This window comes from Betta splendens, chromosome 6, assembly GCF_900634795.4.
Source record: "Betta splendens chromosome 6, fBetSpl5.4, whole genome shotgun sequence".
Lineage (NCBI taxonomy): Eukaryota > Metazoa > Chordata > Actinopteri > Anabantiformes > Osphronemidae > Betta > Betta splendens.
This window is the reverse complement of record NC_040886.2, coordinates 5,968,267-5,984,725: the sequence shown is the minus strand read 5'-3', so window position 1 is coordinate 5,984,725 and position 16,459 is coordinate 5,968,267. Positions and strand designations below refer to the sequence as shown.

General features: G+C 46.9%; 1 protein-coding gene across 1 annotated transcript in view; it reads right to left on the bottom strand.

Annotated features, from left to right (window-relative positions):
- Positions 1 to 16,459, bottom strand: part of cdh13 (cadherin 13, H-cadherin (heart)) — a 219,033-nt gene that overhangs the window by 43,855 nt on the left and 158,719 nt on the right. The window contains exon 9 of the mRNA XM_029154538.3: positions 1,981 to 2,121. Coding sequence (XP_029010371.1) covers positions 1,981 to 2,121 — 141 coding nt within the window. The remainder of the gene's footprint in view (positions 1 to 1,980; positions 2,122 to 16,459) is intronic.

Sequence of the window (16,459 nt, the reverse complement as noted above, 5' to 3'; positions counted from 1 at the left end):
TGTGAAAAGACTTGGATATTGCGTTTAATAATTTATACAGTGAAAGTCTGAGCGCTGCTGCTGCTGCTGCTGCTGACACAGGTTCAGCGCAGACACACTCAGACTCACCCGTACTATGATGGCGGTCATCGGTGAGGTCATCTGTGATTGGTGGGCAGGTGGGACGCGGGGAGGGGAGGATTTACACTGGCAGCTTAGCGTTCAAACGCTTGCTTTTTTTTTTTTTTTAAAGGCTCAATTTCTCCACGCCGTTAAACGGATCTCCTCCCAGTGAGAAATTAGAACATTAAGTAGGACACGGACACGATAAACTGTGCGCGGCCCTGGCGGACCCTCTGAGCTGTAACACTTCACATCTGAGCGGCGCTCCGTGCGAGTGTGGCTGACACCCCCATGCATCATGGGAGGGCTGCAGGGGATGCTGGGTCGGGGCGAAGCACGATGCGTCTCAGGACCTGACAACAGCTGCGGGCGTTTCCATTAAGAACCACGCAACTTAGTGTTATGAGGGCCCCTCGAAGCACAGGGGCTTCTATTTTTTCAGCTTTCTTCTGCTTCAGCTTCTCACCTCCAGAGGTGAGAGAGGAGGATGAAAAGGGACGGCGCGCGGTCGCAGCTTCGGACGGCTTCATTCAAACGGACGCTAAGTGTGAATTACCGTGTGCTACTTTTTGTGTACATGTTGTGTTACAGGACCTGCAGGCGTTCGGTTTAGTGCGTTGGCGTTTCCTCGCGGAACCGCTGACTCAGCAGCCCGTCACTAAACCCGAGCGCATCCGCCGCTGCTACGACGCGCTCAGAGACACGCAATTACTGACGCCGGCGCGTTCCCTCACGTCGCACACATTTCTGGCAGCTTTTTACCTTCAGCGGATCGCGACAGACACGCGTCTTCCCGTGAGAGAGGTCGCGCTGAGTAAAACGCACGCGTCTAAAGGTTTCGGTAGCCACAAAGTCATCGACAGCTGATTATATATAAGCAGAGGAAAAGGAGACACACTTATTTGTCGCTGCAATAAACATTTAAGAACAACAATAGGATCATTAAAGCTGCAGTTATTTCAAGTAGCGCTGAACTACATTAAATGAAACGTGACAGGAGGCTTGAAGGCCACACTCACACATCTGCACAGCTGCATGTTATTCTCTTCGTGCTGTACCCACTCCTTTTATGTGCCTCACACGCCTGCTTTCCACCTTGGTTTCTTATTCTTGCTTTTGTCCAGATGTTGTAACTTGAGTTCATTTATGTAGATCACTGGTTTTCTTCCTTCTTTGTTTGTTCCCTTATTTCCCTTCTACCATTGTTTACATTATTAAAATCCCTGCTCTTTGTCTTTCTTTTTCCAGATTTTGCCTGCCGTCCTGTAACACGTTAACCGCTCTGTGTCTGGTGGGGGGTGCGTTGAGACACACACGCTACAGCAGTAACATCAGGGAGTCCACACATAAGGAAACCACAGGGGGCCTGGTTGACACTCTTGACAGAACAGCTTCTTCAAGTTCAAAAAGTGCTATTTGCATCTGATACCGCTTCAATACTGTATATTTTGAATAAAACATAACAAAAAGCTTTCAACGTCGCTAGTATGGGAATTATTGCTGCCACATTACTAAAAGCCTGGCGGCTACTGTAGTGTATATGCAATAAAAGTACTGTACTGTATTAAAACAAATGGTTTAAATAAGCAGAGCTCTGTAATTAGAAGAAACTTTCCTGCACACGGCCTTGTTTTGTCGGTGCCTGCCATTGGGAGGCATCCGGCCTGTCGATGTGTCCTGAGTCCTTGAGAAAACGTGCTACATCTACATCTAACTGACCCTAACCTCTGACCACCCTGCAGGGGTAAACAAACAGTTTTCCCACACAGCGTCTGAAGAAGCTGCGCACAAGCGACAAAGGGAGTGGGAAAAAAACAGAAGCCGGTCCATTCAGACGAAGCGGAGGCAAGAAAAAAAAAAGCAGGGGCTGCTTCTCACCAGCGGGTGTGTGAACTCAGGGGCATGGTCGTTCTTGTCTGTGATGGTAATGGTAGCTGTGGCTGTTCCCGTGAGGCCGACCTCACTCCCCGCCATGTCCTTGGCCACGATCTCCAGCTCGTACGTGGTGGTGGGCAGCGTCTGCAAGACAAACACGCGGCAGAGCCCAGTTAAGGCTTTGAACGCGAGGAGACGGAGGAGCGGATGTGTTACGGAGAAGCTGTGAAGGAGAAGACAGGAGGAAGGTGCAATGAGGACAATGACCGGATGAATCACCAGGTAGATGTTATTAAGCTGACGAACAGGCTCACACGCAGAGGGAAAGTTAAACAGGTGCAGATAAAAACCCTCCAATATCCAGCAGAGGCTGCAGATATCAGAGGATCTGTTTGAGAAGGAGAAAAATCATTATTAGATGAATGATTATCTTTGTGTGATTACATTAATCCACTCAAAGGGAAAAGTTAACGCTTCCTGCCACGTTCCACATTTCTGTAAGACCGTTTTAATAAAGCTTGAAAGCTTTTATAATAGTTCACTAGAGGTTTAAACTGAGCAGCAAATTAGCTGCGTATGAGGCAGGAAATAAAAAAAAGAAAAAAAAGAGCAATGATGGTGAGAGATGCAGAGCCACGCGTCCGAACCGTGAGGAAAGTTTGAGTAAACACTTGACACGGGCAAAAGTCAGGAGTCAACGTTCCTGCATGGGAAGCGCTCACGAGGCTCCGGGCGCCGATGATGAGTGTTTTAAATATGAGCTGTGAATTCACAGCAATCTCCATGTGGACTTGTTGCTGCTCAGGATAAAAGGATGAGTTGATCATTATGGTTCTACAGCCCCACACGGGCCGGAGACAAGATGTCGGGCTCGAAGACAGCGCTGCGAGTGAAATGAATGAAATTATTAATTCACTCAAAGATCTGCTGGCATCTGTAATCTACGGCACGTAATTATCCCAGACATTGGTCCCACACATACACCAGAGGACGGCATTCATAATCATCCCAGCGCCACTCATCAGAAATGTTGACTCTGGCGTATAAATAACAGGAGGCAGACGCTGGTAAAGCCAACATTTATGAATCAGCTGCAGAGACGTGGCCCTGCAGGGGGTGTTAACTGTCACACGCTTAATGAACTTCATCCATCTGTCTCACAACGCTGTCCAGCTCTAACCTGCGTTGTGCGTCCGCCTCTGAATGCGTCGCAGGCGCACACAAAGGCAGCGCAACACACGCACGCACACACATCTAGTCTTTCTAATGTCATAAAGAGCAGATGGGCCTTTTATTAGGCCCTTGTTTATTACACTAACTAAAATGCCTATAGAAACGGCCTGTTTATGAGGACGCTGATGGTGTTTAAGGCTCTGCTGCAGCCGAGCCACTGCTGTGGTCTAGTTACATGAGATGGATGCTAATGCTATGTCTCAGTCCTTGCGCTTTCCTCGACACCAGGGCGGCATCAATAACTGTGACATCATCAAAGCCGCTCCGGAGGCTTTGATTCCTACACGTGAACCTGATGACTGTCTGCGGCGCTGCCTACGGCCACTGACGGGTGAGCGAGGATCACCTCATGCTGGTCACAAATCCTTTGCCCTGCTCGGTGTCGGACTGCGTGTTTGTGCCCCTTCTTGTCATCGATGGCCCTCTAATCAATTCCATCTCAGGCAGGCAGAGGGAGAGCACGCAATCAATGGCCAGACACCCTGAGCCTGCTTTTAATGATCACATCAACTCGCTGTTACACACAGTAGGAGGCTGTTCACCAAAACAACAAACCAAGGCTCGACTCCTGGGTTTATGGTTGATTAAGTGGAATATATGTATGGGATAGACTGAATTTAAGAGGCTGCTTTAGATGCATTAAATTAAAGGCTAGAGGTTAATGCCCACTGTCATAAAACTCCATCCGCCGAAGCGGCAGCTCGAGGCAGGACAGCGAAAGCGGGACAATAAACAGGTGTTTCCATCAATAGTCTGTCACACACAGCGGGTGACAGGGGCGTCCCTCAAAAGCAGCTCCTGCTGGAGCGACGCTGTGCGGGCAGATGGTGCTCGGCGGAGCCGCAAGTTTATTAAAGCCATGCACACAGTCACGCATGACTGCACGCGAGCACACAGGTATGAATGCAAGGGAATGCGCGCGCACACACACACACACACACACACACACACACACACACACACACACACACACACACACACACACACACACACACACACACACACACACTCCTGCCCTCCAGCTGGAGAGGAGCAGGGCTCTGGGACGCCCGCAGTCTCGCTGGTGTCTAAACACATTGAGCACGGCCTCCTCTGGCGACTGACAACGTCTTAATGAGTATTTCCCGAGTCTCAACTCAATTATAGACTCCCTGGCAGGACCTGCCCAGCAAAAGATGTTCACGTCGACGCGGGGCTGAAGTCACAGCGGCGGGGGATTCGTCCCCTCGGTGCCGGAAAACTTCGAAGAGCACAGAGTTGATTGAGAGACTCCTCTCAGTCGGCCCCTTTCATTCTACGGCACCTCGGTGATTTGTCCTTAAAAACATCATGAAAATGGCCATTTTAGAAATCTTTTTCTTGTCGTCTTTACTTTACTTTACAGCTTTACTGTGTTTGTCATTTGAAGAAACTACTACAACATGGGTCATGAATCAATGTTAAAAACTAATCTTATGGTGTTTATCTTCCTAAAATTGAACTATATTTTATAATTATGTATCTCCATATCTACTTTCCCATCTCTCAATCAAATCTTTTCTCATGGTCTTAATTTCAATTTTAATAGATTTATACGCTCTAATTTTCCATACTAAATTATTTTATGCATCTACTTTATCTACTTATCCTTTTGCATTCTCTAAATTCTGCTTTTTACTTTATTTAGTTTACTTCAATTAGTCATTTACTCTCACCTCAAGCGTTTCCTGAATTTGCTTGCTATTATTCTGTGCAAAGTGCTGCTGCACGTATGTTTTGTTGTATGGAAAGTCAGAATGATTGATTTTTAATACACTGTATATTAAAATCCAATCTAGTTGTTTGAAGGCATGTGACTGGTTGTTGTATCAGACTGACATGCTGCCTGAGTCAAAATAACACAGCTGATGTACTGATATTTAACCAGTCAAACCATTTTTATTACAGCACGTGTTCATATGACAGAAGATTAAAACTTAAGGAGTTATGTGAGAATAAAATGGAAATCATTAAAGCCTTATTTGTATTTTGGAGCATGAACATAAACCATTTAGCTATAAACCCAAGGTGTCAGTCAAGCACAACCATTGTGCTGCAGGAACGTTAAAATGCTAAAATTGCTAAAGTGTGTTTTTTTTCTCTCAATAACAGAACTCTTCTTTATCCACATCATCCATCTCTGCATCAGGAGTCAGAACAGGGAACAAAGGAGGGCACTAGCCATTGGAAGCACGGCTGCTGTCCTTTTAATGTATGGGATCGGTTGCTTTGTAAAAACTCAAGTGGAAAATAAAAAGCAGCCACAAGTGATTTAAGTGAGCGATTGTGTTTGTGAAGGCCGACTTAAAACGGAACCAACCACTAACGAAGTCCAGCCTTCCACATGATACGACGGGCCCTGTTTTAGAGACATGATCTGAAAATGACATTTCAGACAGTCACATTCTGCTTTGAAAGGCTTTCATCAAAGCCCCTCGAGTCAGGGCTGATCTCTGGCACAAAGCAAAGAGGAGAGGATGGGAGAGAGAGAGAGAGAGAGAGAGAGAGAGAGAGAGAGAGAGAGAGAGAGAGAGGGAGAGAGAGGGAGAGAGAGAGAGAGAGAGAAGGAGGAGAATGAGGGAGAAAGAGGACGGCCTGACATCTAAGACACCGCATTAACTGTCTGAATAGGTGTGATATTATAATCAAATTGCCAGTGCGTTCTTTGTTCCGCTCTGACTCTTCACTAGTGCTCGCACTCAAGACAAAACCCACTGGCTCTTCTTCAGGCCTCTTTTCAAATGCTTAGAGAAATGATGACGAGCAAAAAAAAAAAAAAAAGGTTTCGAAATAGCTCTATAAAAACCCACTAGTACCAGCATTTCAAGGCGCAACATTATTCCTCACACTAATAGTTTTCCGCTTCCTTCCAGAAATGGTAAAGCTGATTCATATACTGCACTTGATGCTGGGGAGCTGCTCAGCTGATATTTATGAAGCTTTAGCCGAGAACGTCGGCGGTGAAGCCACTGCAGCAGCTTGAGCTCCGCGCATTTAGGCCGTTAGCAATAAACACGTATTTAAACATCGCATCAAGCGGCGATGCTCGATACGTTGATGGCTGCGCTTTAGTGGAAGGTGGTGCTGGACAGTAAGTGGGCCGCTCATGGGCTAATGACGAGCTGTGAACAGACGGCCGCGTTGCTCAGCGACTTGCGGATCCCGGAACGGCTGGAGAGGCGCCAAACGATTTTTTTATTTTGAAGGATTCTAACTGCGCCGTGATGCGTCGTGTCCACGCGCTGAGAGCAGTTCTTCTGCAAACGTTTGGACTGTCATCCCCTCAAACGCTCCACTTCACCCCGCGGACGCCCTCCTGGCCTCCACCTCAGCCGACACGCGGCACGATTAATCACGTTGACGTTGGTTAATTACAGCGGGACGGCGGCCGCGCGAGGCCTTATCTGGGCCACCGCGACCTACGCAAGTGATGCCTTCGCTTTATCTGCCTCTTAAGCGTAGTTAGCGCTCACCCGGAGGCATGACACAGAAATATGGAGGGGGGGGGGGTTCCGTCTTGGCACTGACACGGTAATAACAGCGTTCCTTTTCTCTTTTGTATAATAAAACCAGATATTGTTGCTCTGGATAACGCACAGTACAGTAGCATGCACACAATGGAAGACTGCTGAGAAAACATTTTGAAATATGGGACAAATCAAAGCTAATACTAAGATTATGCTGACAGTGACTGCAAGTACAGTTTTCCTTCAAACAGAACTGATATATTACATGGAAATGAATAATGTGACAGACAGAACTGGAGCATAATGTAAACTAGTCTCACTGACCATATATTTTTACATCTAATATGTTTTAATGGTTTGGAGCGTATCCACATTTTTTCACAAATGGGTTTTGGTTTTTATGACATATTGTTGGACTGTACTATTTATCATTATCATTATCATTCCAGACATCATGCTGTCAACACATTGACCGTGTTACTGGTGGCTAAACTGCAGCAGTTTGCTTTATTATGAGTATAATAAATAAACGATGACCTTTTGTACTGAGATGTTAAACTACAGCCACTCTTATCATACAGATCTGTATCTGCATCATTTACCGCAGGGTTAAGTTGATGAGGTAGAATTCACCCGCTATTATGTAGCCTTGAGTCGCCATGATTCCAAAGCCTCCGCAGCGCATACAGACGAGAGCGCGGTTAATCGAGCATGCGAATGAGCCCGGCTGATCCGGGCCTCGCCGCTCAACGCGCTGACACACTATTACGTTGGAGGAGTGGATCACCGCTGCCTGAGTCCGTTTTCTTGGCTCTACAGGAGGCATTTTTAAAACTTGGCCCAGATGAATCGGCGCCTCGCCGTCTATTCTCCAGATACCGCTCTGCCAAAAGAAAAAAAAAAAAAAGAGTGAGCCGTGACAGCGTTGGTCAGGCTCCGGCCCTCTGGGACGTCCCTGAAATCAGTCGACTGTCAGGCCGTTAAAATGCACAAAGAACGGCCGGAAAGTCCACTCACTGCGATGCTCTCCAGTTAAAAGCTTGTGATTTAAAACGTATTGTCTTATCTCAGTCAGTGCGGATGGAGAAGGCTTCAGGCAGGTCACTTCACACAGTGTTTACTGTACCTGGACCCTGACACTTCTTCTCTTCCCACAATCAAAGTGTTGGATGAAAGCAAGGAGCTGCTGCAACATCTCACTCACCAACAGCACCGGAAAAGCACTAAAATAACAGACTTCTCCACGAAAAACTTACCGCGTTGCAGATTAAATATGCAAATGGGCCAAAGATGACTAAAACATCATTTCATGGATTTGACGAGAGTGCAATTTCTAATATTCTTTTAGGAACCAGCCCGAGGCTTAAAGACACAAATGAATCATCCTAATACCTTTCACAGTTTTTGGCAGCGTTGTAAAACTAACAGCCACAAATCCTCCTGGGCCTTGTCTCCTCAAGCTCCTGCTTTTCACCCAGATTTACCACGTGTGACCTGATTTACTGCATCTGACCCCGTCCACTAATCACTGGAGTGACACCGGAAGGCAGGTCTGGAGTCTGTACCTGATACTTTAATATAGCACATTCAATCAAAAATACCTCCTGGTTCCTCATGCGGGGCTGTCTTTGGCCGAGATCAGGACACCTGAGTCATGCTTGTGCTGCAGCTCTTGCCGTTTGCTGTGCTGTGCTGTGGTGTGTTTCCAGTGCGGCTCAGCGTTCGTGATCCACAGTCTGTGTCCTGTGCTCCCTCTCTCGTTCCTTTTATTGAAACCGTGGCTCAGGAAACATGACTGCAGACAGAAGGCTCCTTCTCCCGGCGTCCCGGACCTCGGTAGCACCATCTGACAGTTTGCGTTAGTCTGTTGTTGCTTTGCCGCCTACTTCTCAGTTTTTTTGTGCTACTCTCCAGCTTCGGTCTGAAATATAACAGTCCTGGCCGCTCTGACACTGCACTTATCTATTGATTTGTTCTATGGACACGTCAGAAAAAAAGCAGTGGCTGTTTAGATTCACAAAACCGCAAACGCTTTACTCACATCCTCCTCTGAGAGGGTGAAACCCACTTTCGCAACGTGACCTCACTGAGCGCGTGTGGGCGGGATGCTCGAGTACACGACCAGGCTTCTCCTGCAGTGGATGGAAAATAGCACCTTGGATAATTCATCAACTGCTCGCCACACGCTGCACTCCGAGCATATCAGCAGCTTTTGCTGTACTTTTTGCAGCGTAATGAGATGATTAAAGTGTTTAATACACAGGGTCAGTGATGGTGATACAGTAAAATGAGAGGGATAATAAAGGGCTTTAATCTAACACGTTTGGTGGAGGGATCACATACTGTATCGTCCTTCTTCTGACTAAATTGAATTTCCATAAATATAAGGTAGATAAAGAACTCATCTATTGTTTTAAAAAGTAATTTGCTTTTCTGCAAATGTTATTTGAAGCCTAATTGTTGCTTGATCAAATCTAAGCACAGTGTGCAACCCGCCCCCCCCCCTCGGTATTTTGCTTTGCTGGTTAATTCAGACTGCATACGGCGCCGATACACATCACAACAAGGGAAACAAAGAAATGTAATGAGCCATTGTGTCAAAATTACAGTGTTGCTTTCTCACTTCAACAACAGATCTACAGTACAGTACGTGCGCGGTAAATGCTCCTTCGGGAGCGCGGACCCGACAAGTACAAGTGTCGGGCTACCGTAGCGTGATTTGGGCTCTTCTGCGGAGAGAATCAAATGAATAGTTCAAATGATTCAGCTGGAGAGAAACTCCACAAACAGAGAGCAATTCAACATGCATTCAAGTGAAACAAGTCCCAATTTTCCCCCACGGCTGATGCTCAGAGGACTGTCAAGAGGCCTCGGCGGCTCTGTCTCACTTTTTCCTTCCCTTTCTTCTATCCTTTGATTTCATCTCTCCCACGCCTTTACACACTCCATCGTTCTAACCTGAGCTTTAACTGCACTCCTTCTCTGTCTTTATTTTCCTTTATTATTATCATTAGTTTTTGTTTGTTTGTTTTGAAGGCATTTGCTCCTACTGTACTGTAAATTCCCATTAGCCTTGAATTCCTCCAGGCGTGTACTGAAAAGGGTGCAGGCAGAAGGATTCGGACCCCTGCGGATTCACTTATACCAGTAACACACTGTGCGGGAGATTTCGTACTGTAACTTCCAGGCCGTTGTATAGGAGCCACTGTGTGATGCTGGTATATGACATGATCCTTCTGCTATCTACTTCCTGCAATGAAAACCTGACATTAACCCCACAGACAGAACACATGGGGCAATTTGATCGGCACCCTACAACGCATACACAGCAAATGACCTGCAACAGCCTGTCAACACGTCCACTTCTACCTGCCGGAGTTATTTTAAGGCATTCAGTGTTACAGTCTGGCGTCTGGATGCATACAGTACTGTACATTTGACAGGAACTGCAGGAGGAACCACTATATAGGATAAAAGACAGTAGACGAGACAAGTGATGAGTTGGGGCGGAATGACCTGAGGTACAGTTCAATGGGCATTTAAACGCCAGAACACTGGACTTACTGTAGTACAGTAATTCAGTGGACAGTGAATTAGTGGATGGAATAATGAAGAACAAGGTCACGCTCACAATTTTAGAGTATCATCAGCTTCACATCAAGGCTGTTGGACTATGGTGGGTTATGGAATGGCCGTCCCAGTCCTAAATCCTGATCTCAAGCTACGTAAGCGTACATACTGTATTGTTAGAATGAGCTTATTTGTCCTTTTGACCTTCTCCAGTATGAAAAGCAAAGTAACTACAGTATATCTCCTTATGAAAACTACTCATGCAACTAAACTGACACAGAGATTAGGTTTTCCTATTATATGGTGGCTAATTAAATAATTAATGAAGTGTTCATTAAATGAGGAATATGCGCTGCGAGGGGGTGGCTGGGGTGGGGGTGCAGGACGTGCAGATATACAGATCCGTCTACTCCGCCTCAGCGCCCATGGCTGGACGCCGTGCCTGTTTATTGGGGGCTCTGCATTACAGCGTTGACCATATTTATCCTGCCCAATCAGTCCAATTAGCAGCAGGGTGATAAGCTGCTGCATCACCGATGTCCCTCAGCTCTCTCTGATGAGTGCGGGGCTAATTGGGGTCAAGGTTGGGTTTAAGGCTGCGGTGAGTTGGAGCAGAAAGCACAAGCCACGGCTAATCTAATCAGGTGCACTATCAGACCACAGTCTAATTGCGTCATTTAGCGGGCAGTTAGATGTATATTGGGGGCTGAAACCGTCCCCTCTCTCCACATACCCTCACATTAAAAGCGTAACATACATTCGGTGCACGTGTGCGTGCGTGTGTGTGCGTGCGTGTGCGCGCGTGCGTGCGAGGCGCATGATGGCCGTTACGTGTGTTAGAGTGTTTAAGTGCAATCATTATCCGGCGCCTGCCGCCATCAAAAGGCCCATCTGGGAGGCGTGCGTGCGGGCGGGAGTGTGTGCGTGCGCACAACAGCAGCCGCGGCTCCTTCAGTAAAGAGCCCAGGTGTTCCTGTTAAAGTGCTAATTAGATTAGCGCAGATCAAATGGGGGGTGGCGTTCGCTGGGGAGTAGAGGTGGCGGGGCCATCCCGCAGGGGCGGCAGCTCCAAACACTCCTCGTCATCCGCCAATTAGGATTAATTAATCCTGCGCTGGACTCATTTGATTGGTTCTCCTGGAGCCCATTACGTGCAGTAAGGTGGATGTGATACTGTGTAGGTCTTGGCCGTGATGTATATTAGATTGGCCACCTGGCACCTAAACATGGCGAAATGCGCTGCTGTACCTAATAAAGTGGCCACAGCGTGTGGTTTCATAGCACACAGGTCAGGTCCAACACAGCACCTGTAACATTAAGGAACCCCACATATAACGCTTCTGTTTCTACAGACACCGTCCTCATAAACAGGTTCCATCCTCAGCCCTTTCATCTTCTGTGGCTTTTATATATCTGTGAACTACTGGTCTGAAACTAAGTAAATTACTTTTCCCTTCAAAATTCTGTCTGTGTGCACGGCTACAGTAAAACAGATCAAAGGTGAAGCTGGTAATAGCTTGGCAACGTTAAATGACCATTAGAAGAGAGATTTAGTTGTATTATTTACTGCCAAGTGCAGCCTAAGTTTGTTGGTCGGAGCCTGTCTTCCCACTCAAGCAGTTGCTCCGTGCACTTTTGCTAAACTGCGTTTTGTAGACACACTCTGACCTTAATTTAACAATGAACACAGTGAGTAAAAAAGCACTTTCAAACGATTGCGAGGATTTGTAAAACAACATAAACGAGACCCTGAATGAAATGGATGAAATAACAAAGTACACAACTGCAGCTTGCCCACAACTGATATTGATTAATGAAGCCCACACAAAATCTGAAAGTTGGGAAAAAATGTTGAGACCTGACAAAAGTCACGCAAATCTGAAACTCCACTCTTACGTAGTGCACGAAGACATCACAGGGTAAACTGCAGCCCTGCTGAAGCGTCTCCACGTGCTTCAGGCCAGTCCACTGACTGACTTAAGATCCACGTCCAGAAACAGTTCAAAACCAGTCCTACAGGACTGGGAACAGGCACACACCAGCACACACCAGTCCACAGGTTGCGGCCACTGATGTGGGTCTGTCCGTAGTCTCTGCTCAAGGCTTTAGGACGTCTCTACGTCGTTACTAACATGGAGACATCAGGAGTTCTGCTACTGGGTCTCTGTTCTCACTAGGGCCACATGGTGCTATGTGTGTTTTAATTGTGTGTTTGCAAGTAAACAGTAAAACCAAGACTCACACTGAAGCGAACCAAAAGAGAGGATTTTAAGTAAGACTTGACTAATGTGACTGAAGTCACACTGACATTGAAACTACAAACCGAGATCTTCCTTTATTATTGGCCTGCGTTATCTCTCAGTGCTACAGTACTTTTGAGTATGACTGTTCTGGCTTTCGTTACCCACGCGTTCTGTGTCAACACTCCTATACTGTGCTACTGGTTATTATGCAGCCAAGGCCATAATCAAAGCAATTACCCTGTCAATAAATGTCCAAAGGAGCTCATTAATTAGTGGTTTGGGACCATATGCCAGAAGCTGCGGAAATAATGTGTGTTATGACCTTAAAATACATAATGACTGTTATGACAATCAAAGTCAGCATTCATCCACAGCGCAGATCAGCGCTGAGGTTGCACAATGAAACTTTACTTTGAAGCAAGAAGCTAAACGTGAAAGACAATGAATGCACATATGAAAGGTAATCAAACTAGCAACCACGCTGATGAAAATATTCCCTCATAACATTTGGAGCGATGGAAAAAGTCAAACATTATCCTAAAGCGCTGACCTTCTACAGGCTTTAGAAAGAGTCTTGGAGGCGCCGACGCATAAAAATAACGGGCTGAAAAGAACAGTTGCTTCAGCTGAACCGTAAACGTAACCGAGGTTGTAGTGACGCTGGAAACAGAAGCACTGAGAGAAAGAGGACGATAAAAGTCAAGCATTAAAGGCCTGGGAGTGTGAGGGGTGCAGTATAGTGGATGATATTACATTTAGACCGTGCAGCAGCAAAGCAGTGAGGGTACAGTACATATTAACTTCATTTAAAGTGGGGAGGAGGCACCAACACCATGTCTGACTAGTGCTGTGTGATATTACAACAAGAGATACTACGATTCCATCCAAGTTGGAAAGAAGCACGTTATTTGCTCCACTACTTTACTACTGCTGCTGAGGAAATAACGCATGTAACGCTGGAGCCAATTATAGCTGCATCAGACGAAGAGAGCGCCGCTCGGCGTCCGGGGAGCCTGCGATTTGTTTTGTTTTCTCGTCTCCTGCTCCCGTACGTGGCAGGACCGCATACCAGGAGCTTAAGGATGTCTGCTCCACCAACTCCACCCCAGGAGGGGGGGGGGGGGGGGGGGCTGATGCAGCAGAAATAGCACAGAGGAGTAGAGACACACACACACACACACACACACACACACACACACACATACACACACACACACACACACACACACACACACACACACACACACACACACACACAGATGACTCTGACTCTTTTATACACGTCGTCCCCTCCCCTCGATTCTCCTCCGCCCTCGGTTCCGACCTCCGCCTCCGCGTATTGAACCACTTAAAAGGTGCATTAGCACATCCTAACAAGTAAAAATAGTAGAAACTACTTAGTCCACTATTTTTCGGAAAATACACAAGTTTTTCCAGGAAAGTGACAACACACATCGATCCTACAGTAATACACTGTCCTGAAAAGTTTTTTGTTAAGAGGTTTTACAATGAACAACAAAAAAAGAATCTATTCAAAAAGAAACAGTCTTGCACCACAACTATTTATATTAATAGTCTTTCGCTTCCTTTTGCACGATCCCCATGGAAATTAGGTGATTTATCAACCAGTTCCTCCCACTTAATTCCGTATGTATTATAGCAGCGTTTAGCATAATGGTATGGCTGTTTTAATGGAATTCCATATGGAATAAACAGTCACATCTCTCCTTTCTAACAAATTATTTGGAAATAATGAGCCATTTCATATTGTAAACATTACGTGCCCGGTCCCTTCTCATATGAAATGTCCTTATCTCTCCTGGGAGTGATATGTTGTCACAGTGGCACTCGGGAGCAAATCGAGCGATCCGTCTCCAGCGCGGGCTGAAACGGAGACAGCCTGCTCATAATTGCTGGAAAATGTCACCGCAGTTGATTACCAGTGATTTGTACCACTGCAAAGGGAATCCAAATAAAAAGTAGACTTGATGAGTGCATATTTAATGAGGCTCACGCATACTAATGCCGGCGTCTCATTTCGCTCCGTTTCCTCACATAAACACGCGCGCCGCCGTTGGAGGAGCCGGCAAAAAAAACCCGCGGAGGCGTCCGAAGAAATGACACTCGCCTGTTATTATGTCAGCGGAGCGGTCACTGTGTAATTACGCTGGTCTGTCAAAAAGGCCGATCTGAAGCCACACAACATGTCAGAGAATATCACAACCTCTCCACTTCACTTCCTGTATGTTTCACACAGGTTCTGGCCCATACGGAGAATAAGACTCCATCAGCCTTTAAAGCCCCTGACAAGTTAGTTTCATTAATATTTACTCAAATTCCTAAAATAATGAGACAGTAATAAAAAAATTTAATTCTGGGGAGGAAATTGACAAATAGCAACACACTTGACTGGGAGACAGTTGCTGAGCAGAGGAAAAGAAAAAAAAAAAATGAGTCGATTAGTGGTTTGAACTCATGGAAGTCGGGGTGAAAATTGAGTTCAATTTGTACGTTTACACTGGTCCAGATGTGGGGCCAGAACCACTGTGTCCGACACACAGTACCGCCTGAGTGGAGCCTGAACGCCACGCGGGTGCAGACGGGCCATCATCAACGTTACGGCGCCCAAACCGCACGCACTTGACGCTGTAATTCAGCGTTGGGGGCGCGCACCCGCTGCCCATTTCCTTGATCGTTGTCCCTCTAAGCTCAACATTGTCTCCAACAAGCTGTTGACCCGCCGGGCTTTACTCCACGCGCACCTGTTCGGGTCGGGCCGTATGTAAATCTGCCCAGCTATAAGGGTCCATCAGCATCTGGCGGGAGCCGAGCCCGGAATACAGATGTGGGCGCACCGGCGCTCGGGGAGTCGCCTCACGTCCGCCCGCGGAGCGGCAGCACAACAACGCGGCAGCGCCGACGCTCCCATTCTTCAACGGGAGTGATTCCCACCAACCACCGGCAATCGGACTCATCAATATTCAGAATCGCACTCTCCCTAAAATAGCCTGGGCCTGGGGATTTAACCCTCGAAGAGGAGTGCTGTGATTAGGATCAAGAGCGAGGCCAGTCGCCGTTGCTTCACTGCGGAGGGGAGACAATCGGACCCGTTCCTTTTCATCTGGTTTTTTTTGCAACCGCACGGCGGTTGGAACAGGATCTGCACGTCCGACTGATACAGTATCAGAATATGAGCGTCGGACAAAAGAGCCGGAGTCCTGCGAGAGAGGACGGCGCCAGGCTGAAAGCGAAGCGTCGAGCTGGAGATAAGCGGAACCGGGTCGGATCGGACCAGATCCTCTGTCGGAGCAAAGTGAACGTGTGACGTTAGGTTAAGTGAAGCAAAGTGGGGAAGATCCCCAGCGCGTGTGATAAAGAGTGATTTGTATTTTGGGATGAATCCAGTCATTTCCACAGATGGCTTCAGATCCCTGTTGCGTTATTGTGCATGTTTAACTATAGGCTTTGTGCTATTTGTCATAAGTATTTTTAGAGTTGTGCTGAAATGGGCTCTGCTTGGAAACTCCTACTTGCTATTATTTATGAGACATGCTGTTGGCAGTTCTATTTCACAGCAGGCCGGGTACTCACAGTATGCGTCTACTGGAAACTTTCAGTCCATTATGCAAAACAAGTGCAACGCGCTCAGCTATTGTGCTGCATTATAGTTTAAATTGCACGGATTGCATCACGATGCTATTGCACACATAATGACAGAGTGTGTCATAATACGCCTTTGTGCTTTGTTTTGGATTCTGTCAACAATGAAACACTTGGCGGCGGCTGCAACCTCGTGGAAACGCACGGAAGCGGGAGCTTTTCTGCGGTTTCTTCTGCCGCGCGTCGGCTCGCGCTCGACCGGACCGGCGCCTTCACCCTCTCATTCGTCCTGCTCTGGTCTTTACTTGTGCTGTTGACTATAGGCGCCTCCACAGGCCTCGCTGGTGGCAC